Here is a 27,613-nt window from a genome sequence, read left to right as displayed (position 1 = left end):
GCGGCTGATGCAGGATTTGATTAATAAAGAATTAAAGTTGGGTAATATAATTAATGCCCATCAACATGGGATTATGGAAAATAGATCCTGTCAAACTAACTTGATATCTTTTTTATGAGATTACAAGTTTGGATGATAAAAGTAATAGTGTTGATGTAATATACTTAGACTTCTGTAAGGAGTTTGATTTGGTATTGCATGACATTTTGATTATAAAATTAACATGGCATAACATTAAATGGATTAAAAGCTGGCTAACTGATAGGTCTCAAAATGTAATTGTAAATGGAGAATCATCGTCAAAAGGATGTGTTTCCAGTGTGGTCCCCACAGGGATCAGTTCTTGGCACTTCGCTATTTAACATTTTTATCCATGACCTGGAAGAAAACATAAAATAATCACTGATAAAGTTTTGCAGATGACACAAAAATTGGGGGAGTGGTAAAGAATGATGAGGACAGGTCACTGATACAGAGCGATCTGGATTGCTTGGTAAGCTCGGCACAAGCAAAAAATATGCGTTTTAATATGGCTAAGTGATGTGTACATCTAGGTACAAAGAATGTAGGCCATACATACATGATGGGGGACTCTATCCTGGGAAGTAGTGACTCTGAAAAAGATTTGAGGGCCGTGGTGGATAATCACTGAACGTGAGCTGCCAGTGTGATGCTGTGGCCAAATGGGCTAATGAAATCCTTGAATGCATAAACAGGAATCTCGAGTAGGAATAGAGAGGTTATTTTAACTTTGTATTTGGCACTCATGTGACCGCTGGTGGAATACTGTGTCCAGTTCTGGTGTTTACAATTCAAGAAGGGTGTTGATAATTTGGAGAGGGCTCAAAGAAGTGCCATGAGAATGACTAAAAGATTAGAAAACATGCCTTATAGTGATAGACTCAAAGAGCTCAATCTATTTAGCGTAACAAAGAGAAGGTTAAGGGGTGAATTGATTGCAGTCTGTAAGTACCTACACAGGGAACAAATATTTAATAATAGGCTCTTCAGTCTAGCAGAGAAAGATATAACACGATCCAGTGGCTGGAAGTTGAAGCTAGACAAATTCAGACAAGAAATAAGGTGTAAATTTTTAACTAGTAGAATAATTAACCATTGGAATAATTTAGCAAGGGTCATGGTAGATCGTCCACTACTGACAATTGGTAAATCAAGATTGGATGTTTTTCTAAAAGATCTGCCCTGGGAATTATTTTGGGGAAGTTCTATGGCCTGTGCTACACGGGAGGTCAGACTAGACGATCACAGTGGTCCTTTCTGACCTTAGAATCTATGACCCATCTAGAAGATCATCTAATGCAGCGGTATTTAAACTTCTTAATACTGAGGATCGTGTCTCTGGATAGAGATCCTCTTGGAGGGTTATCTTCCCTTCTGACTGCATAAAGCTGTGGCAAATATAGTAGTTAGTTACATGAAATAGTGATGTTACAAAAGGGTTATGGAGACAAGCTGAAAGTAAACCTACTTTAGTGTCATGGGTTGGGCTGTTTGGTTTAAATACACTCTCTCCCCCACCTCTGTTTTGTATCTGTGCTGTTTATTTTCTCTCTTTGTGAATAAACCTTCTCTTACAACTTGCAGCTCTCCCTGCTCTACTCCAGGTTACTTTGCAGTCAGTTCTCTCTTCCTGTGTGTCTTGCTGCACCTACAATTGTGTTGTGGCATGTAGGTTTGATTACAGATGAATTTACACCTGAAGAAGCACATGACAAACAAAGATAGGAAGCAGCTATGCAAGTGCTTGGGGTTTTCTGTTTGTGAAAACCCGGAGGCAGCTGTAGGTTGGACTACAGCTACCAGGCAGCACCACTGATTAAATATTGACAGACTTGGTGAGGGTGCAGTGGGCAGCCAGGTGAGCCACCTGGAAGAGCTCCATCTTCTATCATTGGTTTATGGACAAGGTTGAGCACCAGTGATCTAAAGAATTGTGGCAAAATTTCAACAATTAATTTTGTTGATTTAATTTAGGGCAGCTGCTCATGCCTTTATATCAGCAACAATTCAGAGTCACAGAAGCACCTACAGTATCTGTGTACCACACCAGGCAATTATGGGGAAAGGCCTATGTGAAATACACAGAGAGGTGGGAATAGAATGAAGTAAAAAAATGCAGCAGCCAGAATTGTGGCCATCCTGCATGACTGGCACAGCAAATGGCTTGCTGTGTATTTCTGTCCCAGAAATTGAGTGTTTCTGCTGCTAGTATACAAACTAAACTACAGCTGTAACTCTGAGGGTAAGCTGCATTCACTGGAAATAAATAAATGGTATTTCTGGTCACTGACTCACACTAAATCCTTGTGTGTTACACTGTGTGAAAATGTCTTTTCCAGGAGGTGAAATTGACTGTGTTGATAAGGATGGCAACACCCCTCTGCATGTGGCTGCGAGATATGGACATGAGCTTTTGATTAACACCCTAATAACCAGCGGAGCTGATGCTGCCAAGTAGGTTGCTGAAGAAATGCTGTTCCTAATGGTCAAATATTATGGGTAATGCTAGATAATGCTTATTTTTCGGATTCCAGTGTATTCAGGTTAAAATGCATGTGCATAATTATGAATTCAGTCACAAATAGTTTGTATCAGGAAGTCAGTTTGAAATCAGTATAAAATATAAAGCTGCTAATGAAGGGCATGTAATTCCCTCAGTTTCTAAAATACATACATTTACGTCCATAAGCTTGTAGTACTAAACTGATTTATTCCTTTATCTAGTATCCATTGGTGCTGGATAAGTATCAGTAGAAATGTTCAAAGACAAAGCAGGGTTTAGTCAGTAAAATTATTTCAGAACCTAATGCAGCCGTGGTGCCCAGTCTTTGTGTCTTATGGTTTCAGATGTTCAGCTGGCTGAGATAATGAGGCTGATTTTGTTTTGGGGTTTTATTGAGTGAAACTGAGAGATACATTTCGATATGTTATATATATGGGGGGAGGGATAGCTCAGTGGTTTGAGCATTGGTCTGCTAAACCCAGGGTTGTGAGTTCAATCCTTGAGGGGGCCACTTAGGGATATGGGGCAAAATCAGTACTTGGTCCTGCTAGTGAAGGCAGGGGGCTGGACTCGATGACCTTCAAGGTCCCTTCCAGTTCTAGGAGATAGGATATCTCCATTAATTTATTTATTTTATTTAATTTATGTTGTTCAACTCTTTGTGCTCCAAGAGGTTGAATTTGCTAGGCTGATTTTACTCTGCGTTTTTGTGTGTATGAGAAAGAGACTGCATTAGACTATGTTCATGATTACATATATGTATACATATTGCAGGCTGAATCCTAGGAGGTGCATTGATTTCAGTGAGAGTTGGACGTTTAGCACCTCCTAGGACCTCGCCCTAGAGTAGTGAGGTAACAAAGCACTAAATTTCCAAAATAGTTGGGGGAAGAGTAAAATTAACTCTGAAAGGGAAAGGAGATGGTATTCGGAGTGTAGAGTGCAGCCTGGTGGCCACAGGGTAATGCCAGGGAGGAGACCTGGTTTAGATATCTACTGTGAATCTCTTGTTCCCTGAACAAGCAGGGAACAGATAGATCTAGTTATTTGCCCATCTCTATGAATGAAGCATCATAAAGATTCTTATAAATGTTTTGTAATATTCACCGTACACATCTGAACATGCAATTGAGTATTTCCTGACTAGAACCAACCATAAGTATGTGTGATGCCTAATACTGCCGTAGTTGCTGGGGAACATCCTGCTTTAGGACCCAGGTCAACCTGTTTTCTTTTTAAAGATGTTTGCAGTTTTCTAGGCTTTTCATTTGGAGATTTTGAAATAAGTATTTTTTCACCACGTTTTGCTATCTGCTTCATTAAAACTGCTTCTTGCCAGACAAAAAAGACAGGATCAGATTTATACCAGCTTGAGCATCTGGTCCTTTGTGTCTAAATATGATTTTTGCTAGCTCTTTCTAATATATAAAGTTTCAGTCCATCTGTTTTCTGAGTTTTAAGGTAACAATGAATAGCAGTGAGATAACTAGCTCTTGCAATCTAAGTTTTCTGCTCAAAATTTCTATTTCACACTTGGGTGACCTGTGCATTGATCAAATAAAATACCTCTGCCAACAGCAGAAATATCTGAAGTGAGAAGTCTGCTTAGATGTAGTAGGCAGATCCAAATGATGGCACTGTTCTGAAAAAGAAATTACCTACCCAGTACTGCCAGAGGGAATGAGCTTTTAATATGTGTTCTATGTAAATAACTTTGGCTTAATTCCTTGAACTGGCATGGAAAAGGAAGAATTTCTACAGTGCTGCTAGGAGAAACTGCCGACAACAGGGTCAGCTATTTGATGCAATTGCATTTCAGGGATATGGAAGGTAAATAATGTAGGGAGCAGTTGTGAGCAGCTCTGCACAGTATGGCACTGGCTAGCAGATGTGCAAATTGCATCTTTTGATGGACACCAGCCAAAATATGCACTGGGGTGGAAATCTCTATACAGTGATGGGGAAATGTGGCTTGAGATAACTAGGGGGGAAGGGGAAATTGATGTAAAAATCAGAGATGCATGGAGAATACTATGACTATATAACAAATCCTCTTTGTGATTTAAAGTTAAATAAATACATCCACAGCTTAGAAATGCAACCTGTTTAGACAGACTTGAGCAGCTTGGTGGAGCTTGTGCTATTGCCTTTCAAAGAATAGAGTGTCAGAACATCCTTGGGCAGGTTTACTCTGTGGGAGACCTAGATGCTGGCAGGGCATTGATTAAATTAAATGTGTACAGCACTGTAGATCACTTCTGATTGTGGCCAAGTAGGAAGGTGGACAAATGCAATGTGAAAGGAAAAGAGGAATGGGAATACAGATTTTGCAACAAATCATACATATTTTTTTAAAAACTGCACTCATGTTTGTGTGCATAATAAAAATGTATATGATGTGAGAGAGAAAGAGAGCACAAACGTCCGCCTGGGTTGTATGCACAGCTACATATTTTGCAGTTTCAGCTCAGTTGCCACCTTTTGTAAATTTAAGCCTTTGTGTTAGAGCTGGATTTTAAACAGCTTATCCTGGTATGAAATAACTTTCACTAAAGCTTTGTAGTTCTCCTCTAAGAATTTTTCTGCCAACAAATCTTTCATGAAAACAAGTTCCTTCAGGTCCATATCTGAAATCCAGCCTAGTGATATGATCATGTTACGTATATCTTTGGGTTGTCTTGAAGAAATTGAGTGATGGCTATGAATCCATCTGGCATCATCCAGGAATTTAGTTAACGGTTTTTAGCTGCATCTGCAAAAGCAAACAGTAGATTCTCATCTCATACACAATAGCTGATTTCAGAAGCTCTACAGTGATATGCACCAAAGGACTTGCCGGCAAGTTAAAGAAGTATGGGCTGGATGAATGGACTATAAGGTGGATAGAAAGCTGGCTAGATCGTCGGGCTCAACGGGTAGTGATCAATGGCTCCATGTGTAGTTGGCAGCCAGTGTCAAGCGTAGTGCCCCAAGGGTCGGTCCTGGGGTGGGTTTTGTTCAATATCTTCATTAATGATCTGGAGGATGGCATGGACTGCACTCTCAGCAAGTTTGCAGATGACACTAAGCTGGGAGGAGTGGTAGATATGCTGGAGGGTAGGGATAGGATACAGAGGGACCTAGACAAATTAGAGGATTGGCCCAAAAGAAACCTGATGAGGTTCAACAAGGACAAGCGCAGAGTCCTGCACTTAGGATGGAAGAATCCCATGCACTGTTACAGGCTAGGGACCGAATAGCTAAGCAGCAGTTCTGCCGAAAAGGACCTAGGGGCTACAGTGGACAAGAAGCTGGATATGAATCAACAGTGTACCCTTGTTGCCAAGAAGGCTAACGGCATTTTGGGCTGTATAAGTAGGGGCATTGCCAGCAGATTGAGGGACGTGATCGTTCCCCTCTATTCGACATTGGTGAGGCCTCATCTGGAGTACTGTGTCCAGTTTTGGGCCCCACACTACAAGAAGGATGTGGAAAAATTGGAAAGAGTCCAGCGGAGGGCAACAAAAATGATTAGGGGGCTGGAGCACATGACTTATGAGGAGAGGCTGAGGGAATTGGGATTGTTTAGTCTGCAGAAGAGAGGAATGAGGGGGGATTTGATAGCTGCTTTCAACTACCTGAAAGGGGGTTCCAAAGAGGATGGATCTAGACTGTTCTTGGTGGTAGCAGATGACAGAACAAGGAGTAATGGTCTCAAGTTGCAGTGGGGGAGGTTTAGGTTGGATATTAGGAAAAACGTTTTCACAAGGAGGGTGGTGAAGCACTGGAATGGGTTACCTAGGGAGGTGGTGGAATCTCCTTCCTTAGAGGTTTTTAAGGTAAGGCTTGACAAAGCCCTGGCTGGGATGATTTAGTTGGAAATTGGTCCTGCTTTGAGCAGGGGGGTGGACTAGATGACCTCCTGAGGTCCCTTCCAACCCTGATATTCTATGACTGTCTATGTCGTAGTATTGGTAAAGCAATGTAAGCATAAATGACACTTTGCAAAAACTTGCCAAAATACAAGAGTCAAGAGTCTCAAAACCAGGAGCCAAAACTTAGGCTTCTAAATCCATATTTAGCCACCTGCCTGATTTTGAAAGGTACAGAGCACTCCACATTGATGTCAGTGGGAGCTGTTAAGGGTTCAGTATGTTTGAAAAATCAAGCAAATGTCTGATATGGATGTAGGACCCTAACTTTTTAGGTTTCTGTTTTAGGGTTTTGCCAAGGTGTCTACTTTGAGGAGCCTACAGTCTAACTGAAAAAGGATTCATGGGATAATGATTTGAAAACAAAAATGCCTGGAGACACTGCTCATGAGGATATAGGCAGGGTTGGGGAAAGTGGAGGGTTTAAGGATGGATAAGATGAAGTAGGATGTTTGGCACACAGGACTTGGGAGGCGGTTACAAGTGTAATGGCAGCCTGACAGAAGGCAAGAAGCTGCAAGTGGCAGGAGACAAAGAGAGCAGTTAGCTGAAGAAGCCATATAGTGTGGAAAAAAAAGGAGAAATGTATGGGCTGGGGCAGAACCTCAAAGATGAGGATGAGGACCTGGAACTTGATGTAGATGGAAAGGGCAATTGTGAGACATGAGTGAGGAAAGGGGTGTGGTGGTCAGAGCACAGGGAGATGTCCTTACAATGGTATTTTGGATGGACTGAAGTATGGAAAAAGGAGACACCCAGAAGCCAAAGACGAGGGGGAGATGCAATAATCTAGGTGAGAGCTAAATAAGACTTACACTGGCATGTTAGCAATAGGGATGCAGAAGAAAGATGGATTTTAGAGACAATACAGGGATTCTTTCAGCATTTACTTTTTCACCTCGTGATAGAATACTTGTGTTGCAACTGACAGTCACAGTAGAAATTGAATCTAAACAAAATCCATTCTCTTAGCTTCTTCTCTCTTAGGTTCTCATCTCGTTTTTAAAACCACTAGCCTTGCTGTCAGATTGTAATCAAAATCGGATGCTAACATTATACTTTAACAAACAAACTAAACCCCAGAGAGAGATTATAGAAGGTACAAATAAAATTAATGATGCAAGAAAGAGCCACCTACAGAAGTATAGACACAATATTTTTTAAGAGGGGAATTTTCATCATCTGTGTTGAATGTAACCCAGTCTTTTGGTAACTAATCAAACTGTTCTGCCTAACAGGTGTGGTATCCACAACATGTTCCCCTTACATTTAGCAGCACTAAACGCTCACTCGGACTGCTGCAGGAAGTTGTTGTCATCAGGTAAGTGAATCCAGCTGCGACTGTGGAGCTTAATTAATATCATGAACATGCTGCTTATGGCCTCTGTTTTATTCAGTGTTGTGAATTGTCCAAATGAAAGACTTCCTGTGCTGCTTCATGTGATTGTGTGGCTTGGCATACGGCAGTGTGCGTGGCTTTCCTAACTGCATGCTGATAATTACTAGCATCCTGTATGGTTCATGCCTGAAGCCCTTAGAATGCTTTTTTTCCCCTGGCAGTCACAGAGAGTTTATTTTAATTCACAGGGAAGGGGAGGAAAGGGAAAATCCTTTACCAAGCTGTAAAAATGTGAGATACGGTAGGTTCTTCTGAAACAAACAACTGTAGGCCATGATTCAGGGGAAAGTACCCTTACTGAGGACAACACTTGAGCAAATGCTTACATTCCGTTGAAGTTCATGGGACTAAAACACATGCTTTCCTGAATCAGGGCTATAGTAAAGAAAATGAGGTAGCTAAAGTTCTCAGAAGGGGGCGGGGGGCAAGTGTTAGTTTGCTGATACTGCTCTTTCAAAGTAATAAGGTGCCAACTCCTGACTTCCTTATGCAGGCAGAAGTTCCACTGAGTTCAAAGATGGAGAGCAGTTCATATACTTTCCAGAAAAATGTATCACTCCTTAGCATGTGAAACCTCCCACAACCACTCTCAGCCATAAGGTTGAGTCCCCTGGGATGTTTAGGGGAAAAATAGCGTGAAAAATGTAACTTGCATACCCAATTACAGCAAACCCTGATGTGCTCTGTCCCGGGCTATTAGGTCAGCAGGGGAAGCAGGCTGCTTAGGCATCCCAGGGTTAATTCCGTAAGAATCTGCGGTGGGTTTTACGTCTACAGCCTTGTGCATCTTTAAAAACATCTGTTGCACATTCCTGGAAGCATCTTTCCAGAATCTAAAAACAACCTGGAAAACACACAAATAAATAAAATTCAACTCCCTGCATGCTAGGGCTCACTCTGTGCTTCTCCTCATTTCATTATTTTTTTGTGTCTGCATAGCCTGCTATCACAATTCTCTCGATAAGAATCTGCCTCATAAATGCCTGTCACATGATTTAATAGTTATGTAGCCCAAGGCTGAATGTGGAAATAGATTCTTTTTGACTTCACAGTTCTTTTTATAGAGCCACCAAGCTTGAGCAGCCACTGTCCGTTTCCATGACAACCACTTGCTGACTAGAGTTGCTTGCGTTCTGGTTTTTCTAACTAACTTTTTTTTTCTGTCTCTGCAATGTTTCTTGTGGTTTAACTAGGACAAAAGTATAGCATAGTGTCCTTGTTTAGTAATGAGCACGTGCTGTCTGCAGGCTTTGAAATAGACACCCCAGATAATTTTGGAAGAACGTGCCTCCACGCTGCTGCTGCAGGAGGGTGAGTAGTTATAATTGTAGCTGTTACGCTAGTTGTAATTTAATTGTGAAGTCGGTGTAACTCAAGCCAGCTGTACCATCTGCAAAGGAATTCGTTCTAATTAAAGAGGAGCAAAACAATTCGATGTAAAATCTTTCTCTCTCCAGGCCGTGTCCCGCCAGCATTTGGTAAACTGAGGCTCAAATTAGGGCTACTTGTATTGTGAGTAAGAGTGGTAGGACCTGGCCTTTTATTACAGAAGGCTAGTTTGTGATTTGAAACATACACCTCTGGAAGGGAGTAACAATCTCCCTGTCTTCTGCCTATATACAGACTGCTTAGACTTTGGGTCCCGGTACCAGGAGCAAGAGAGGCTACACACTCACTCGCTTCTCCCTGATGGCCTGGGTTGGACTCTTGGCTCCATGCCTCTCACTCACTGGCCAGTACTGACACGTCAGCACAGGAGGTGGGGTTGTAGTTTAAGGCTGACATGGGCCAGCAGTAAATGACCATCCCTTGAAGGTGGATGCAGGGAAGGAATAGCGGCTCCCTGAGATGCTCCTGGTGGGATGCAGCGAGGCACTGCCCCCTTGTTGTGTCCTTGCATCAAAATCTAGTTATAAAAGAAGATTTGTAAGGCATTTTTTCTAGGTTTCAGTCAGAGAAAGATTATTTTAAGCCCCTGAAGCCCATTGAAAGTAACCAAAATACAGAATCAAAAGGGTTTCATCCTCTGATGATGCAATTCAGATGGGCGATGGGATCCTAGGAGTGAAAATGAATGAAAATTACATTACGTCAGTTTCATTTGTAGCCCTCCTGCCTAGTTCCTTTCAAGATTTCCTGTTAATTCCCAGTAGATTTGTTTGAAATTAACACAGAAAAAGCACAAAACACTTGGCAAGCTATTGTTTTCTGGCTCTTCTGTTGAGGACTTGATGGCTCAGAAGATTGCTAGATGGAGCTTCTAAAATCCATCCTAGATTGGCAGTGGTTGTATTGACCAGATATGGTAACTACCTGGTGACTATGTGGTAGCCTTTGTAAGAATGAGTTGTCAGCTCACTTCTTAGTGGACCATTGTCCACTTCACACAAGTCGTCACCATCACAAGTACATAATGAAAGTGTTTCAAACACTGGACAGAATTGTTCTTGTTAAGCATTTATTTCATACGGTTAACAGAAGATGTATAGTAGTTGGGTGGACTGAATTACCATGATAGAGCACTCTTCAGAAAGTACCTCTCCTTAAAGCTGGACTCAAAATAATACCCCAGGTGTCTGAAAGAAAGGGACTGAAATAAGAGGCAAAAATTGGGTACGTTTTGGGGAGCATTTTGTAGCTATTTTATACACTGGCAATTTTAGATTGGGGTGAATACCAGTTTTGTTCCATCTGCTTCTTTTAGACTGGAACTGGAGCTGTACATAAAACACATATTTTCCTCTTGATGCTTGCCTGTAACTCCCATTAACATTAATGGGAGTTATATTGGCATTGAGACAAGACTACCTTCCAAAGGATCTCTTTTTTTCTGTTTCGTAGTAGAAATGATTTATTGCCCCTCTGAATGACAAAGGAGTCTTGGAAGATTATTGTGCTTCATTACATGATTTTCTGGTTTGGTATTGTACATTTATTTACTTGAATTACAAAGACATTAAAATGCAGCTATTTTATTTTCCATTAAGAATCACTTCAGTTTAAACAATAACAACACATAGTTGTATCATATTGAATTCATGCAGCGGGGATAAAAACTATGAATAATCCTATTTGAATGCAATAAAGCTCTTAAGGATGTGCTTAACTTTAAGCTTGTTCTTAAGTCTCATTGAAGAAAATGGGATTTAAGTAGGTGCTTAAAGTTAAATTTATGCTAAATGTTTTGCAGAAAAAAGTGGACTTCAGCATATGCATAAAAATTAATCATGTCCTTAAGTGCTTTCCTGAATTGGGCCCTAAATCTCCTCCTCATTATTAGCCCAGCATTTTGTAAGCTTGCTTCAAACTTCAAAATTGTTCTTGGAAAAATTCTCAGCTCAGCATAGGAAGCATTAGCAGCACAACTCCCTTTGGAAATTTTTGACTGCCTTCTCTCACCTTGAATCCAGGATATATTTATTACTTTCTATTTATATTATTGATTTGTTTTTACTAGGGCTGTTGATTAATCACAGTTAACTCACGCGTTTAACTAAAAAAATTAATTTTGATTAATCGCACTGTTAAATAATAGAATACCACTTGAAATTTATTAAATATTTTGGATGTTTTTCTACATTTTCAAATGTATTGATTTCTATTACAACACAGAATACAAAGTGTATGGTGCTCACTTCATATTATTTTTTATTACAAATATTTGCACTGTAAAAAAGATAAACAAAAGAAATAGTATTTTTCAATTCACCTCATACAAGTACTGTAGTGCAATCTCTTTATCGTGAAAGTGTAACTTTTTTTTTTGTTACATAACTGTACTCAAAAACAAAACAATGTAAAACTTTAGAGCAGGGTCAGCAACCTTCGGCATGCGGCCCACCAGGGTAATCCACTGGCAGGCCGTGAGACATTTTGTTTACGTTGACCATCTGCAGGCACGGCCCCCTACAGCTCCCAGTGGCCATGGTTCGCCATTCCTGGCCAATGGGTGCTGCGAGAAGTGACAGGCCACAGGAACGTTTACAGGAGATAATGCTGCCTGCTTCTTATTTACAATGTAACCTGAAAGTGAGAACAGGCGTTCGCCTGGCACTTTTGTAGCCGGCGTTGGAAGGTATTTACGTGCCAGATATGCTAAACATTCGTATGCTCCTTCATGCGTCGGCCACCATTCCAGAGGACATGCTTCTATGCTGATTATGCTCGTTAAAAAAATAATGTGTTAATTAAATTTATGACTGAACTCCTTAGGGGAGAATAGTACGTCTCCTGCTTTGTTTTACCCGCATTCTGCCATATATTTCATGTTATAGCAATGTCGGATGATGATCCAGCACATGTTCGTTTTAAGAACACTTTCACAACAGATTTGACAAAATGCAAAGAAGGTATCAATGTGAGATATCTAAAAATAGCTACAGCACTCGACCCAAGGTTTAAGAATCTGAATTTCCATCCAAAATCTGAGAAGGACGAAGTGTGGAGCTTTGTTTCAGAAGTCTTAAAAGAGCAACGCTCGGATGTGGAAACTGCAGAACCTGAAACACCAAAAAAGAAAATCAACCTTCTGCTGGTGGCATCTGACTCACATGATGAAAATGAACATGCGTCGGTCCGCACTGCTTTGGATTGTTATCAAGCAGAACCTGTCATCAGCATGGATGCATATCCTCTGGACTGGTGGTTGAACCATGAAGAGACATATGAATCTTTAGCGCATCTGGCACGTAAATATCTTGCGATACCAGGTACAACAATGCCACACGAATGCCTGTTCTGTCTTACAGGTGATATTGTAAACAAGAAATGGGCAGCATTATCTTCTGCAGATTGTAATCAAACTTGTTTGTCTGAGCGATTGGCTGACGTACGACTGATGGACTTGTAGGCTCTAAAGTTTTACATTGTATTATTTTTGAATGCAGTTATTTTTTTGTACATAATTCTACATTTGTAAGTTCAACTTTCATGATAGAGATTGCACCACAGTATTAGGTGAATTGAAAAATACTATTTCTTTTGTGTTTTACAGTGAAAATATTTGTAATAAAAAATAAAGTGAGCACTGTACACTTTGTATTCTGTGTTGTAATTGAAATCAATATATTTGAAAATGTAGAAAACATCCAAAAATATTTAAATAAATGGTATTCTATTATTGTTTAACAGTGTGATTAATTGCGATTTATTTTTTAATTGCTTGACAGCCCTAGTTTTTAACTTGTCTGGAATAGCATTCCAAGCTTATCAAGTAATAAAGGTGTGATCTTTACAAGTTTCCTTTTTCTCGGTTCTTTTGTTCGGACTTGAATTGCAGTTTATGCCCAGTTTCTGCACTGCAAATAGTGAAATAACACCTTTTTTTTGGTACTGACCAAGATGAAAATTTTTGTTTTGCTCATGCTTTGTTTTCTTTCCTTGTTTTTTCAGTAACGTTGAATGTGTAAAACTCTTGCAGAGCAGTGGAGCAGATTTTAATAAAAAGGACAAATGTGGGAGGTATGTAAATTGTGAAGCTTTTTCAGATATATCTCAAAGAAAGAAAGAGAAAGAAAAAGCCCTCAATCTGGAAATCATATGTTCCGCTTAAAAAGGTAAACCGTAAAAGGAGGTAGGAAATCACCATTCCCAATAGGATACTGCGCTTGAAGTTAAATGCCAAAAAGGCAGGTGCAGACTACATTAAATACATGAAAGCCAAGCCCATGCTCTTGAGTCTTTCTTGTTTAAAAATATCAGTGGTTTAATTTTATTCCTCATTGCTCTTCGCATTGCTTGGATCCTTGTGCTTTTGTGCCCAAGATAGCACCTGCACGTCGCTGTGGGGAGAACTATTGCTCATCAGCCTGCTTTCTAGACTTTCTCAAAGTAAAATAATGCTGGTATTGTTATGACAGAAATGGATGTGCTGATTCAACTTCCTGAGCGCCCCGGATGTACATTACACATTCAGCCAAACAGTTTTCACCCAGGCCACGGATTTAAAAAATAAGAGCCTACTCCATCTTTAAGCTCTGATCCTGGAAATGCATATGCATGTGCTTAACTTCACACACTGTTAGTAGTCCCATTAACTTTAGTGGCTACTCATGGTGTGTAAAGTTAACCATGTGCATAAGACTTTGCAAGATTGAGGCCTTAGGCACCTAAACAAATTTTCAAAATGGCTGAGCTGTCAGCGGCTCCCAATCTAGTCAGTGGGAACAGCTGAATTGGTCTGCCATTTTTTGAAAATCAAGTGAATTTTTCAAGAGCCTAAATTATTTTTGTGTTATTGAAAGGGTAAAAAGGGGGCCAGATCTTATGCACTATGCACCTTTGAGGGCAACAGCTTAAAATAACCCATCACAAATCTCCTCCTCCCTCTTGAACAATTTTCCATCCTTCCCATTAAAATTTCTCTTCTCCCAACCCCCTCCTCCCCATTTTAAAATCGGAAAACAGATGAGCCTTGTAATGAACCCAGACATTAGTCAGATTTGGGCTATTTTGGACCACAGGTGGGAAGAAATTTCAAATCTGTGTTCACAGAATTCCCAGTCAAAAGCCCCCTGTCATGCTAGCCCGCAGGGCACCAGCTCAAACACCTTTGCTTTTCTCAATGGTGGCAGTGCAGCAAAGCTAATACCGAAATGAGTTAGGAGCCGCACTTTAGGTCCCCGCTTTTGAACATCTTGGTCCCAATACGTGTGATTTACTTGCTTTTGAACTGCCATGTGAGTAATAGCAAAGTTCAGTTTAAAGAGCTGGGTAGGAAGGAAAGTGTAATCCAAAAAATACTACATAAATGTACTGTAACCAAATTAAAATAGAAAAAAATGAGTCTTGCAGTATTTTTAAATGGGTACTCTTTAAGGACCATTTGTGCTGTTTATCCCACAAAGGACATTGTAAAAGCCTTAGCAAACTAAATATACAAGATTATAATTTTTAGGAAGTTTTGCTCTTGTTCGTAATGACGACATAAACTAATCTAACATTAAAAGGCTCTAATGTGTTACAGGCATTATTGGCATTCCATCCTTAAGGTGCAATAAAGGGCTTTCTGATTTGTTTTTAAACCATATGCACTAAAGAGACACAGTGAGGTATGTCACCTTTCAGCAACAGCTTTGAAATAAAAACAAAGCTGTTCTTTATCCCGTGTAAATGAAACAGGTACAAAACTGAGAGAGCTAGTAAGAAAATGAAGCACTCTTTGGTTATTTGCATTTCACAACTTCCCCAAAAAATAAGTGAAACAAAAAAACTTTTTTTTTTGGACAGAAGAATTTTAATTGGTAGAGGTTTTTAGTGTCTTTGAGTGGTAGAAGCAGCCTTTGAAAATTTCATACCCAGCAGGGTACTCCAGCCTTCCCGCAATGAATGTGCTTTCTGAATGATACTCATGCTTCTGAGTTGGGGATGCCAAATCTCTGACTCTGTGAACTATACTGCACAATGAATCCTTTCTTGGATGTTGGAATCTGTCAGTGTGACAGGGTGGATAGGTCATCGCACAGCTATGTCACACCCCACCGCAGTCATTGCCCATAGGCTCTGACTGAGCTAGGCAACATCATGATGTTTTGAGGATTAAATACAGGCTGATGTTTCATTGTGTCACCCTGAGTTGAGGCAACAGGCTGCTGCTGAGCCTGCTGACTTAAAAAGGGGCTGAGCTACTTTCATGGGAGGGAGAGACAGGGCACAAACCAGGCAGAGAGCTCTGGAAACATAAGAACTGGCCTGTTGGTGGTGTTTTGTTTGGTTTTATATTGATTGTCTGGAGTTTAGACCAGGGGTGGGCAAACTTTTTGGCCCGAGGGCCACATTGGGGTGTGAAACTGTATGGAGGGCTGGGTAGGGAAGGCTGTGCCACCCCAAACAGCCTGGCCCCCGCCCCCTATCCGACCCCTCCCACCTCCCGCCCCCTGACTGCCCCCCTCAGAAACCTCCACCCATCCAACCCTTCCCCTCGCTCCTTGTCCCCTGACTGCCCCTAACCGCCCCCCGGGACCCCACCTGCTACTAACCCCCCCTTTCCCCATCCCCTGGCCCACCCCAGAACCTCTGTCCTATCCAACTGCCCCCTGTACCCTGTCCCCTGATCGCCCCCCCCCCCCCGAACCTCCGCCACATCCAACCGCCCCCTGCTCCCTGTCCCCTGACTGCCCCCCGGGACCTCCTGCCCCTTATCCAACCCCCCGGCCCCATGGCTGCGGGAGAGGGGGAGCAGTGGGAGAGGGGCCCGGGGCTAGCCTACCAGGCCAGGAGCTCAGGGGCCGGGCAGTACCATCCCATGGCCCGGATGTGGCCTGCGGGCCGTAGTTTGCCCACCGCTGGTTTAGACCATTAAACTTCATTAAGTGAATGTGGCCAGAGACTAATTTGTGTTTTTTGGTTGAACAAGAAGCTGTAAATAAACCCCAAAACCTGAGTTTTTGGGGGGGGAGGGGAAGGAGGAGCATGGGGGGTTGTTTTGTTTTACCTGAATGGTGCAATTGGGACTCATTAGTATAATCCACGTCATGTTTTAGATAGTGTCTGAAGTAATAAATTGCTATTTGTTTTGCAGGACACCTTTGCACTATGCAGCTGCGAATTGTCATTTCCATTGTATCGAGACACTGGTGACCACAGGGGCAAATATTAATGAAACGGATGACTGGGGACGTACTGCTTTGCACTATGCTGCTGCTTCTGACATGGACAGAAAGTAAAAAAGCCTATTTGTATTCCTTGTTTTTACTGTGTTTCTAACTCATTGTCATTTATATTCTTTTCATGCCACAATCTCATTTAAACAAACAAAAATAAACCCACTAGCAAAGGTAATCCTCCTCCTCCTCCTCATAGACACACCCATTATTGAAATAGCTTTGATTATAAGCAGAGTCATGTATAGTGCAGTTACGCAGCTGCACAATTTACCTTTTTATTCAAGTTGCCACATAAATCCCCCAAATGCTGCCCACCTTCTCCTGCTGAACGACTTCCCTTCCCACTTTGCCTTCCTGTTTCCTTATTCTGGTGGTTTTCCCACAAGGGAGAGTTAAGCGAATTTCCCATTTCTGCTCTACTGTTGTGGTCTTTTTAAAAGGATAGAGCATGAGGCAATGGGAGGGAGATCTTTCCAGATGGGGGATGACAACAAAGACAAGCTATTGCCAGCCTATTCATACTTTTCTGTCAGAGGTGGAATAGGTCCGAGAGTGCTGGAACAATTTGTACAGTGGGGGTGCTATGAGCCATTCAACCAAACTGTGAATCTTGTATATCATGGAAACCACTTCAAGCCAGGGGGTGCACCAGCATCCCTAGTTCCAGCACCTATGAGTTAGGCCCCTCGTGAACGTCACTGTGTGGGCTGACAGAAACAGAACCCCCGTTGGGGGTGAGAGGCTGCTAAGCAACTGGGGACTCAACAGGAGAGGCAAGATTCTCTGTTCCAGCAGAAAAGTGGGAACAGCCACTAGCAGAAAAGACCACTGTACTTGTGGGAACTGGAGGTTCGTTGGTTGGAGGATGGGGCCAGTGTTATGCAGTGCTCTTAAGCCCACTGGGAACAAAGTCTGATTCTAGTGGGATTAAGAAACTCTCCTCAACAGCTTCATTAATGACATCTCCCCTTCTCTCAAATCTCTGGTTAGTCTGTACAATTTCTAATTCTCAGTTTGTTACATAATTTGGTGGTGTCTGCCCTATGACATGACGTATAGATCGAATGGCCTTGATTATAGCCTTAGGTCTCCTTTGGAATTTAAAACCATTAGTCAGCTGTTTTCATTTCCTGTTCGATATCCCCACACAGTTCTCTCTGTTCCTTCTCTGCTTCTCTCCTGGTCTAAGGGATCATTCACTTTGGTTTCTTATACATTTAAGTCTTGTAAAAAATTGTTTGACATACAATTCATTTCCAGTATAACACCTTCTAAAAGCTTCATTGCTCTCTTGAAATGGCCCCACTGTAGAAGGTTGTGTGCCAGGCCATTGCAAACCACAGAACCATTCCCTGCAGTAAAACGGATAGGAAGTACATGAACGTCACCCTCAGATCCATATGGTCCTAGCCATGAGGCAGCAGGGTCTTCCAAGGACTGCACTTCCTGTACATCCATCCCTAGTATATGATAGAGTAGAGGGAAGGCAAGTGGAAGTTTCTAGGCCAGTCTCCATCAGGAGCTGCTACTCCTTGTACTGAAACTCTTGGTTCAAAGCCAACTTTTCAGATTTTGGGCCTCTCCTGCTCTCTGGAGTTCTGACATGACAAGTCAGGGGCCTGCCTATAAACAGGCCCTTGATCAAGCTTAGGATGCATCAAGCCAGTTTTAGCAGTGGCAAAAAGCCTGATTCATTTAGACAAATCCCCAAACATTAGTAAGATTGCTTTTCCCTCGTTGCACCCCTGGTTGTTTCTATGGCTTCCAAGATGGTGAAGGGTGGCAGTACCTTCACATGAGACCCCCCAGGATAGAGAATCACATAAACTAGTCCAGCTTTGAAAAAGATCTTATTTGTTGGTGGATCTTGCAATGTGCATATCCAAAAAGATACTAAACTATCAGGTGGCGATGGACCTCTATAATGTCATTTTATGCAGTAAAAATTTCCTATGATATGACCCTTTCCTGGTGAGACACATGTTGGTGGACATGTCTAGCACTGTTGCTCATTTTCTGGCATCAGCAGTGATACTTCACAATGTTTTATGGCTCAGACTGTCTGGGTTGCCGCAAGAAGTGCACTCTAATGTTTTTGATTTGCTCTCTAGAGACCCTGAGGCAATAGTAAATCTGTTGAAATTAGAAAACTAGATACTAGATCTATGGCTAAATCCCTAGGGGTTTCTCACCCATCTTTCAGACCAAAGTTGTCATCTTTCTCATTTTAGAATCTCCTCAATCCTCTTATCTCTCTGGGTGCCAATCCCAGCAATAGCAAAAAGCATCTAAGCCTGCTAAAACTTCTGAATTTAACAACAGCAGTAAAGACCATGTTTATCCGCTATGGTATATGTCCTCCTTGCCTGCTGTTTCACCTGGTGGTGCCATAGAGTTTGAAACTAATCCTACTCCTTCCTATTCTTTGAGAGGGGAACAAAGGGATTTAGGACTGGAAGGGGTCTCCTGGGTCATTGAGTCCAGTCCTAAATTACAGGCAGTCCTGTCATGTAATCCCAATCATGAATTCATCATGCTCTATTTCAAGACGAGTAAGGTTGTCTGACCCACTACTCCTGTTGCTTACAGTCAGCACAGACTGTTGAATCTTGGAGACTGTAGAAGGAGCTGGCAGTTAGAAAACACTGAGCAAATTTGATGTGGAAGGCACTGAGACACAGCACATGTGGATGCATCTTCTTCTGTCCCCTCCACGCCCAGTCATTTTTCACAGAAAACACATATTTCAAACTTAGTTCCAACTGGAGCATTGGATTTGAACATCAAGGGGAGTGTTCTTGTCTTCTTATATTGTCCTTTTAGTAGCCACTGTATCACTTAGATGAGTGAGTAAGATTCAAGAACTCCTGGCTGATCTGCCTTTAGTATGCTGTGGAACAATACTATGCTTTTGTGGCCTTACCCTGAATTTATGCCTGACGATTATTTCATATTCATTGCCCTCTCTTTTTTTCCTAGAGCTTGAGACTTGCTAGGAGAGGCCAGGTTGTATAGGCTAAGGGTGGAGAGGGCCATTATTTTCTACCTGGACAGAATTAAGTCATTTTGTAAGTCATCATGGCTATTTCCAACATATGGAAAAAAGTTCCAGAGGTCAGGCTATTTAGGTCCAAAGACCATTGAAGATGATTCTTCTTTGTATCCAGCCTGGTAATGAGCAGGCAGGAATCCCAGTTCAGGAAGGACTAAAAGTTTGTTCTACCAGAGATTCAGCTGTCTTGACTTCTTATCAGTAGAATGTATCCATTCCTACACTGAGAATTCACAGAGGTATTTTAATGAAATAGATAGGCCACTTACCAGTAAATGGAGATTTTTGAATGTATTGTCTCTGCAGATCAGCAGGGACTCTCCCTCCACCCCTCTTCTTGAGACTTATTAATAGATTTAATTGAGATCATCTGAATGTGGTTAGTAGATACAGCCTTTAACTGTGACTGGTCAATGCATGTGCCATCCTCTAACACTTTTACAGCATTGAATGGTTCATTTACTTCTGAGGCATGACACATGAGTAATAGTCAGGGAACATCCTGTGTGAATTAATGGTGCATATTCTGCATATCTCAGATATTTATGATATCTGCAATCCTACTGGACATCAGACAGAATTGGGATCATTATTGGGATACAGAATGTCAAATCTGGATGTGGAGGATGGGACACTGAATGTTTTGAAGAGATTCACCATTCTGTACTGCTCAAAATTCAGTCTGGAATGTTGTGTTGGATAGAGACTAAAATTAGTTATGGGCAAATTAGTTTGGCAAAAAATCCAAGTAGACTAAACTGTGTTTTTTAGTCAAATATTTGTGAAGGTTCACAGCAATTCAGAAACTTTCTTCTTTCTTTCTTGGCTCTTGATTTCTACAGTCCTGAGGGTCAAATAATGTCTGTCCACCAAATTTAACCCACTACCAGCCATTCCCACCAGACTGATCTCCTTCATGTAACATTGTCAGAGACACTCCACTTTCCAGTAGGCTCAAAAGTTTGAACATTTATTCAGCTCTTTACATGTCTAAAGAGTCTTGTTGGAGTGTCATAAGAGTGTTGCCTAGAACCTTAGCAGAGTGTGGGAACTGTCAGCAACACATGGAGAGCAGAGTCAAGTCAGGCCAATTTAGTGGTTAAAATTTCACAGGGTTCTATCCCTTGGTCAACAGGGAAGTACAGCAATTTACCATGGGTAGAGGATGGAGATAACGATTGGGAACATAGGGTTGCAAAGAAGAGTCTTTGATAGCAAGGGGCAGGTGTGGGCAGGGCCGCTGCTACCATTAAGGCAAAGTAGGCGGTTGCCTAGGGCGCCAAGATTTGGGGGCGCCAAAAAGCGGTGCCACCAATTTTTTTTTACAGCGTTCCTACACCCCCTCCCCGAGCGAGCGGTCGCCACTCCACTTCTCCCGCCTCCCAGGCTTGCAGCGCCAATCAGCTGTTTGGCGCCGCAAGCCTGGGAGGGAAGGAGAATTAGAGCGGGGGCGGCGTGCTTGGGGAGGAGGTGGAGCAGAGGTGAGCTGGGGTGGGGAGCTGCCGCACGGCTCCCGGGGGGGGGGGAGCTGCTGTGGTGGGGGCGCCTCAGGGCAGAGGGGGGGGCGGGGAGCTGCTGCAGGGCTGGGGGGGGGGCGCAAGGTGGAAGTTTCGCCCAGGGTGCGAAACATCCTTGCTCTGGCCCTGGGTGTGGGGAAACAGAAAGTTCCAGAAAGTGATGAACAAACTGGTTCTGATAGAAATGAAAACTTTTTGATTACTTTTGAAGTTGACGTACAGAATGAAGAGCTGGCATATTTTAGGTGTGTTCAGTGTCTGGGAATGTGATTAGCCCATATGCTAGGCCCTTTATTTAACCTTACTAATGCCTAGAAGTGGTCACTTGATTGGAGGAGAGAGTGGGGGTGGTAAATTACACCAAAATCACTGATCTGACATTTTGAAAACGAGTTGCATTTTTCTGTCCCTTATGTTAAGAAGAAAGAATATTTTAGGTAACTCCCACGAAAATGCCGAAGAACTTGAAAGAGCCAATGAGATGAAGGAAAAAGAAGCTGCATTGTAAGTTTGGTGTCAATACAGCAGTTAGACTTCATTTTTAGAGAATGCCTCTGCTTCTTTGGGCTGCAGTTTACACTCCTGTCTTGTTCACTCATTGCTCTGCTACAAACGATGCCTGATATTATTGGGAGCTAACCTGAGTAAAATGCTCGTTGATCTATTAATGTATTTTCCAATTCTGTTTCCATGCTTGTTGCTTTTCCTAACTACATGTTTATTGCATTGGTACTCTGATAATTCTTTAATATCACACACTATTTTATTTAAATGCGATACACTAGGTTTGTATGTTGCAAGGAAAATATAACCCAGTGTCCTCCACAAGTACTACTGTGTTCAAATCTGATGTTTTTGTGCTGTGTTTTTGTTTAAAATGTCACTGTTGTTGGTAATAGTTTTACATTAGTTTGACTACATGTTGTGACATATGGAAGAGAGTGACTTTGAAATCTTTTTCCAGAGGGGTAAAAAATTAAACTCTGATAGATGACCCAGGGAGTACCCAGAACATATTTGATTCAGATAGAGAAATTATCACTATCAAAAGAATTAAAAATATATGTATTTGGGATAATAGCTTAGTTGCCATTGAGCTCAGAGTCAGCCAGCTATTGGATTCGTTTAGATACCTGTGATTTTGATCAGTGAATTTTGAACTGTATCAAAAATGACATTAAGTATCAGAGGGATAGCTGTGTTAGTCTGGATCTGTAAAAAGCAACAGAGAGTCCTGTGGCACCTTTAAGACTAACAGATGTGATGACATTGTCACTTTTCTTAGTTCTAGGTAAGCTATTTACCCCATGATAAAGTTAAACATAATTTTCTTGTTGGCTCTTTGTTGTAGAAATGTATCTTAAAAACTAGAGTGGCAGTACTGGCTGCGTTGAACTTCAGATCTGTTACTATCTCTGATGGGCGTTGCTGAGGTGCAACCTGGAACTGGGGTACTGTTGAGCCCTCTGTTGCACCAGCATGGGCTCCCCCTCTCACCGTGATGCTGTGACAAGCTGCAGACCTCTCCTGGTCCTGCACTCACACAAACATTTACAGGCAGGGACACACCAAACTGAGTTACATGAATGCTTTTTCCAGCCACTCACGAACCAACAAATAGAGAGGCTCCATCCAGTTCCCTCGCAGCTCCCCAGCCTAGGACCCCAGAACTGTACCATCCTGCCCTGGTCAAAAGCCTGAGCAGTGTAAGTTTATTACCCAGTCCGCTCCTCCCTCAATGTGGAGAGGACATACAGAGGTTTTTGTTAACTGAGCTAAGATTTTTTCATGCACTTCACTCAAACCACATGGTTTTTAGGTAAAATATAAAACAGATTTATTAGATACAGAAAGATTTTAAGTGATTATAAGTAATAAGTGTACAGATCAAAGTAGATTACCTAAGGAAAAAAACAAAATCTCAATCTAAGTCCTATAAACTAGACGGGATTTGAATCAAGCAGTGTCTCACCCTTATGGTACAAACAGTTCACCAGCCTTCCATACACAGGCTGGGATTCCTCCTTTCCCACCTGAGACCACCTCCCCAGTTCAGTCTTTGTTCCTAAGGTATTTCCAGGTGTTGAGTTGGGGGGAGGGGGGAGTGAGGACAAGTGATGATGTCACTTCCCCCTTTTATAGCTTCTTCCATGTGGAGGGAACTTCATTGTTCCAAGCAGAGTCTCCAGCACAGTTTGTAGAAAAGTACAAGTACAAGATGGAGTCCAGTATCACATGATCTAGTCACATGCCCTTGCATGCTTTGATGAGTCATAGCAGACATTATCCATATACTGACTAAAGTGTCCACAGGAAAGCCCATCAGGTGGAGATAAGGTTCTTCTATGGCCTATTGTGTTTCTTAATGGGCCATCACCTTGAATGGTTCATCCACAATGTACTGGCTACACTGGATGTAAACTACCTTGTGGATGTTATCCAGGAGCAAACACATTTGAAATACTGGTACATAGTCAATATTCATAACTTTAGATACAAAAATGATACATGCATACAAATAGGGTAATCATATTCAGCAAATCATAACTTTTCCATTGATACCTTACATGACATACTTCATATAAGACATACCATAATCATATAATCATGGTATATATGGGGTGTCAGGGTGTTGCTTTGGGATACAGAGTGTCACAGTATCAAACAAGCTACTCCAAGACCAGCAGATATTGCTGCACAGAAGTTTAAGGCAGGAAAACTCTTGTGTGGTACAAGATTCTGTAAATATCAAAGGGGGTAGCCGTGTTAGTCTGGATCTGTAAAAGCAGCAAAGAGTCCTGTGGCACCTTATAGACTAACAGACGTATTGGAGCATGATCTTTCGTGGGCGAATACGATTCTGTAAGGAATATAACATTTAATAGCCAGCCTTTTAGAAAAGAGGCTTTAGTATTGCTCATAGTTGCAATGGAGATGATTCTGTTAAATGGTATGATCTGTAATTTAAATGTGTAAATTATTCACAGGTGTCTAGAGTTCCTGCTTCAAAATGATGCCAATCCATCGATCCAAGACAAAGAAGGGTACAACACAGTGCACTATGCTGCTGCTTATGGCCATAGACAGTGTTTGGAATTGGTGAGTCAGCTCAATCAGTGCTAAGACTTCCATTTTTAGAAGATGTTCATGGGCATGTTATGAACTCTACAGAATTGTTATTGTTTGAGCACCATGGATGTTCATGATGCTGAAGAAATGTAGAGGAAGGTACACTACAGACAAATATTCAGAACCAGATGTAACTTGGCATTGTTATGGCCTTTTCAAGCCAAATCCTTGATCCCTGCACAAAGCCAGAGTAAATGGCCCTCATGTGGGGGCAGAGAGGTGGCATTCTCCTCCCTTTCTCCCGCCCCGTGTTCCAGGGGCATGGAGCACAAAGCTAGTTGTTATATCTTATCCATGAAGTCATGGGCATACTGGATGTGCCCCAGTCCCAGCTGTCCTTTTGCACTGCTATGAAAAGAGCCACTAAGGAGGACTGCAGGAGATACAGACTCGAAGCCTCTCTCCCCTGCACAGCGGAACCATCATGGGTTTATCTCTGATTAGAAATGTCCTTGCCTATAGGAATGGAGGCAGAGTTTGGGTCTTTGTGTTTAGGTGGTGTTGAACATGTGGTATGTGTTTGCTTTAAGGCTCCAATTCAACAAAGTACTTAAGCATTGCTTAGCTATAAAATATGTGATTAATCCAATCTCTGTTCAACAAAACACTTAAACACACAAGATCAATGGGACTTAAGCACATGTTACATGCTTCACTGGACCAGAGCCTAAGTGTTGCATGGCTTTGCTGAGTTTTGATTGCAGTCAAAACATTACTTACATGTGTTTTTTTACGTGGTTATTCATCATAGATAACACATTAACTGAATGATCTAATGAAGCTGAGTAATGGTAGCATGACACTCCTTACTGTCAACTGCACAAAAGTACACCTCTACCCCGATATAACACGAATTCGGATATAACACGGTAAAGCAGTGCTCCGGGGGGGCAGGGCCGCGCACTCCGGTGGATCAAAGCAAGTTCGATATAACGCGGTTTCACCTATCACGCGGTAAGATTTTTTGGCTCCCGAGGACAGCGTTATATCGGGGTAGAGGTGTACTGGTCAGCAAAAAAGCAGAGTTGCTAGAAAATGATATAGTGTGAATTCATAAAAAGCTATGACTTGTCAAAATGAATAGCATGTGATGCAGATTAGCTGAAGTGCTTGAAATTTGCAGTATGATGAAGACTTTATTAATATTGTTGGATGTTTTGCAGGCTCTAATCACACCAAAAATGGCTTAAAGTTGAGAAATGAAATTTTATATATACTCAGTCCCATAAAATGGAGGCATCTGGTGCCTTTTTAGTACCTTTTTTTGCTTCCTTGGTTTGTTTAATAGGCCAAAGTATTTCTGTATTAAAAGGGATGACTGCACAATACACATGGACTACTTTTCATAATATGCATAGTAATAGTCACAGTTGCCATATGGGAAATTGTGTTGATGGTCTACATCAAAGTCACAAAAGCAAGGAAACTCTAAATTGAAATTTCCCTATGGCAGCGCTAAGTCCAAGTTTTAGGTGGAGCATTAAGCCTTACTAACTCTCCCCCTTAATTTGTGAGCATACATGTCCCCTCTTCCTAGTCACTGCTGCCAGGCTTCTCTTGTTTGGCGCCTCCTCCTAGCAATGTTCTCATGTGTCCTGTCCTGTTTGGGAGGCTCTCCTTGTGTGGATCTTTCATTTAGAAATGACACAGATGCGCAAGGAAAGCAAACATATTCTGCTCTGATCTCTCATTCTCCTTTGTCTGAGTTCTAGGGCTGCACTGGGTCAGATTCTGTGTTGTGCCTCCCAGAGGCAAGGGGGAGAAGACAAAGGGGGCTTTGCGCCACCTTTGCATCTTGCCCATCTGTGGCTGTTCCCCTGGCCAAAATGGACCCTGAAATAACTAAGACAGTCTGAAGGGTTGTAGCAGCCTCATTGGTGCTGTTTGTAGCATAAGCCAGAGTGGCCATAACAGAGCAGTTCCATCCCCAGCACATCCACTATGCTGTGACTTGCAGAGGGGCCAGTGTAAAATCATCACTGCTGTCGTGTACCATGATTATTTTATGGAGATGTGGTAGAAGATTGTGTGTCTGCTAAGATATGAATCTATACAGTTCAGGTGAAAAGGAACAGCAGCAGTGTGTGTTGTGGGAGACCCTGGCACAGTTTGGTTATAATTTAGTGTGCCTTCAACAAGAGAGGTGTGTCTAGGATTTTGTCTGGAACCACAACCTTGATTTTAGCTATTGACTGCAGCAGATTGCCATGGTTTTTCTTAGTTAAACAAATCAGCCCTTAATTTTTATTCATTTCCATCCATGATTTTTTTTGTACTGCAATCCCCTCCTTTTCCATGTAACACAAGGAGGAAGAGTAAGTCGTCAAATTCTGATACCTGTTCTTCCACCCTCCATTTATTCATTTGAGAGAAAGAAAATACAAAATATTTTCTTCATCCCAGACTGAGATTTAGAATCATGCCCAATCTGACCATCTCCTCTACCATAAATAAGAATAGGGACGTGTAACAGGGTGGCTTGCCCCTTAATGGCTGGAGGGCCCGGGGCTAGCCAACCCTGATCATTAAAGGAGGTAGACCTGTGTGCGGGCTGCTAATTCCCTATAAAGAGCAGCAGGTAGCTGCAGTGAGTGGGGGATGCTCAGAAAACAGAAGCCTGAGAAGTGGTAGCTGGCTTGAAGAAGCAGCTGCAGGAAGCAAGACTGGCTTCTGTGGACTGTGGCCCTGGTCTGGGAAAGAAGGCAAGGAACTCCCCAACGAAGGGAAAAGAGACACGTTGGGGTCAGAAGGACCAGTGCGTGTCTCAGGACTAAATAAATTGGACACCAGGTGGGGAATATTTTATTTTTTCCTTTAAACTGTGTGGAGTTTAAGGAGCCCCATGAAGGAGAAAACAGGGATGGGCAGCTGCAGAGGCACCCCTGTCTGTGACGGGGAGCTCAAGAGGCAATAGTGACCACACTGCTACAAATTAGTGCAGTCGCCAGGATCTCTGAACCCCTTCCTGTCAAGGAGGGAAGCAACAATGGTGTAGCGCTGGAGCGCAAGATGGAAGAAATACTGTAGTATCTGGTGTGACAACAGCAAATCCAGGTTGTCCTCTTGCAACTTCTGCAGGATCAGCAGACAACCAGACGTGCTGTGAGCAGCCCAGCAAAATCAACAGCACGTGATCAGCTGGAGAGGTATGCACTGGGCTTCTGTTTCTAGTGGGGGAAACGAGGACAGACAGTTTGAATGCCCAGGATGGCAACCTGATTCCAGAGGTGGTCTGGTCAGAATCAGAGCAATGCTGAAGGATGGGGGAAGAGGCAACCTAAATGCTATAAGTGTGGAAAGGCTGGGCACATTAGGTCTGCCCTTTGAAGAAGCAGTTGAGGAAAGCCCTGCAGAATAAGGAAGATAATCCTTGGCTAGACGGATCAAGGGTGAGAGGGTGCAGCAGATTCCCAACAGAGAGGCCTAAGGAGAAAAAAGCCAAGAAGCATTCTGTAGCATCAGAAGCCCATAGGATAGG

General features: G+C 42.2%; 1 protein-coding gene across 1 annotated transcript in view; it reads left to right on the top strand.

The window, feature by feature from the left end:
* The window catches only part of ANKRD44 (ankyrin repeat domain 44), a 214,491-nt gene that overhangs the window by 140,724 nt on the left and 46,154 nt on the right, over window positions 1-27,613 (top strand). The window contains exons 10-16 of the mRNA XM_065413045.1: window positions 2,361-2,475; window positions 7,674-7,756; window positions 9,028-9,145; window positions 13,226-13,294; window positions 16,353-16,493; window positions 21,430-21,510; window positions 23,994-24,105. Of these exons, the coding sequence (XP_065269117.1) occupies window positions 2,361-2,475; window positions 7,674-7,756; window positions 9,028-9,145; window positions 13,226-13,294; window positions 16,353-16,493; window positions 21,430-21,510; window positions 23,994-24,105 (719 nt within the window). The remainder of the gene's footprint in view (window positions 1-2,360; window positions 2,476-7,673; window positions 7,757-9,027; window positions 9,146-13,225; window positions 13,295-16,352; window positions 16,494-21,429; window positions 21,511-23,993; window positions 24,106-27,613) is intronic.

This window comes from Emys orbicularis, chromosome 11 (genome assembly GCF_028017835.1).
Source record: "Emys orbicularis isolate rEmyOrb1 chromosome 11, rEmyOrb1.hap1, whole genome shotgun sequence".
Taxonomy (NCBI): Eukaryota; Metazoa; Chordata; order Testudines; family Emydidae; genus Emys; species Emys orbicularis.
This window is presented reverse-complemented; position numbering and strand designations above follow the sequence as displayed.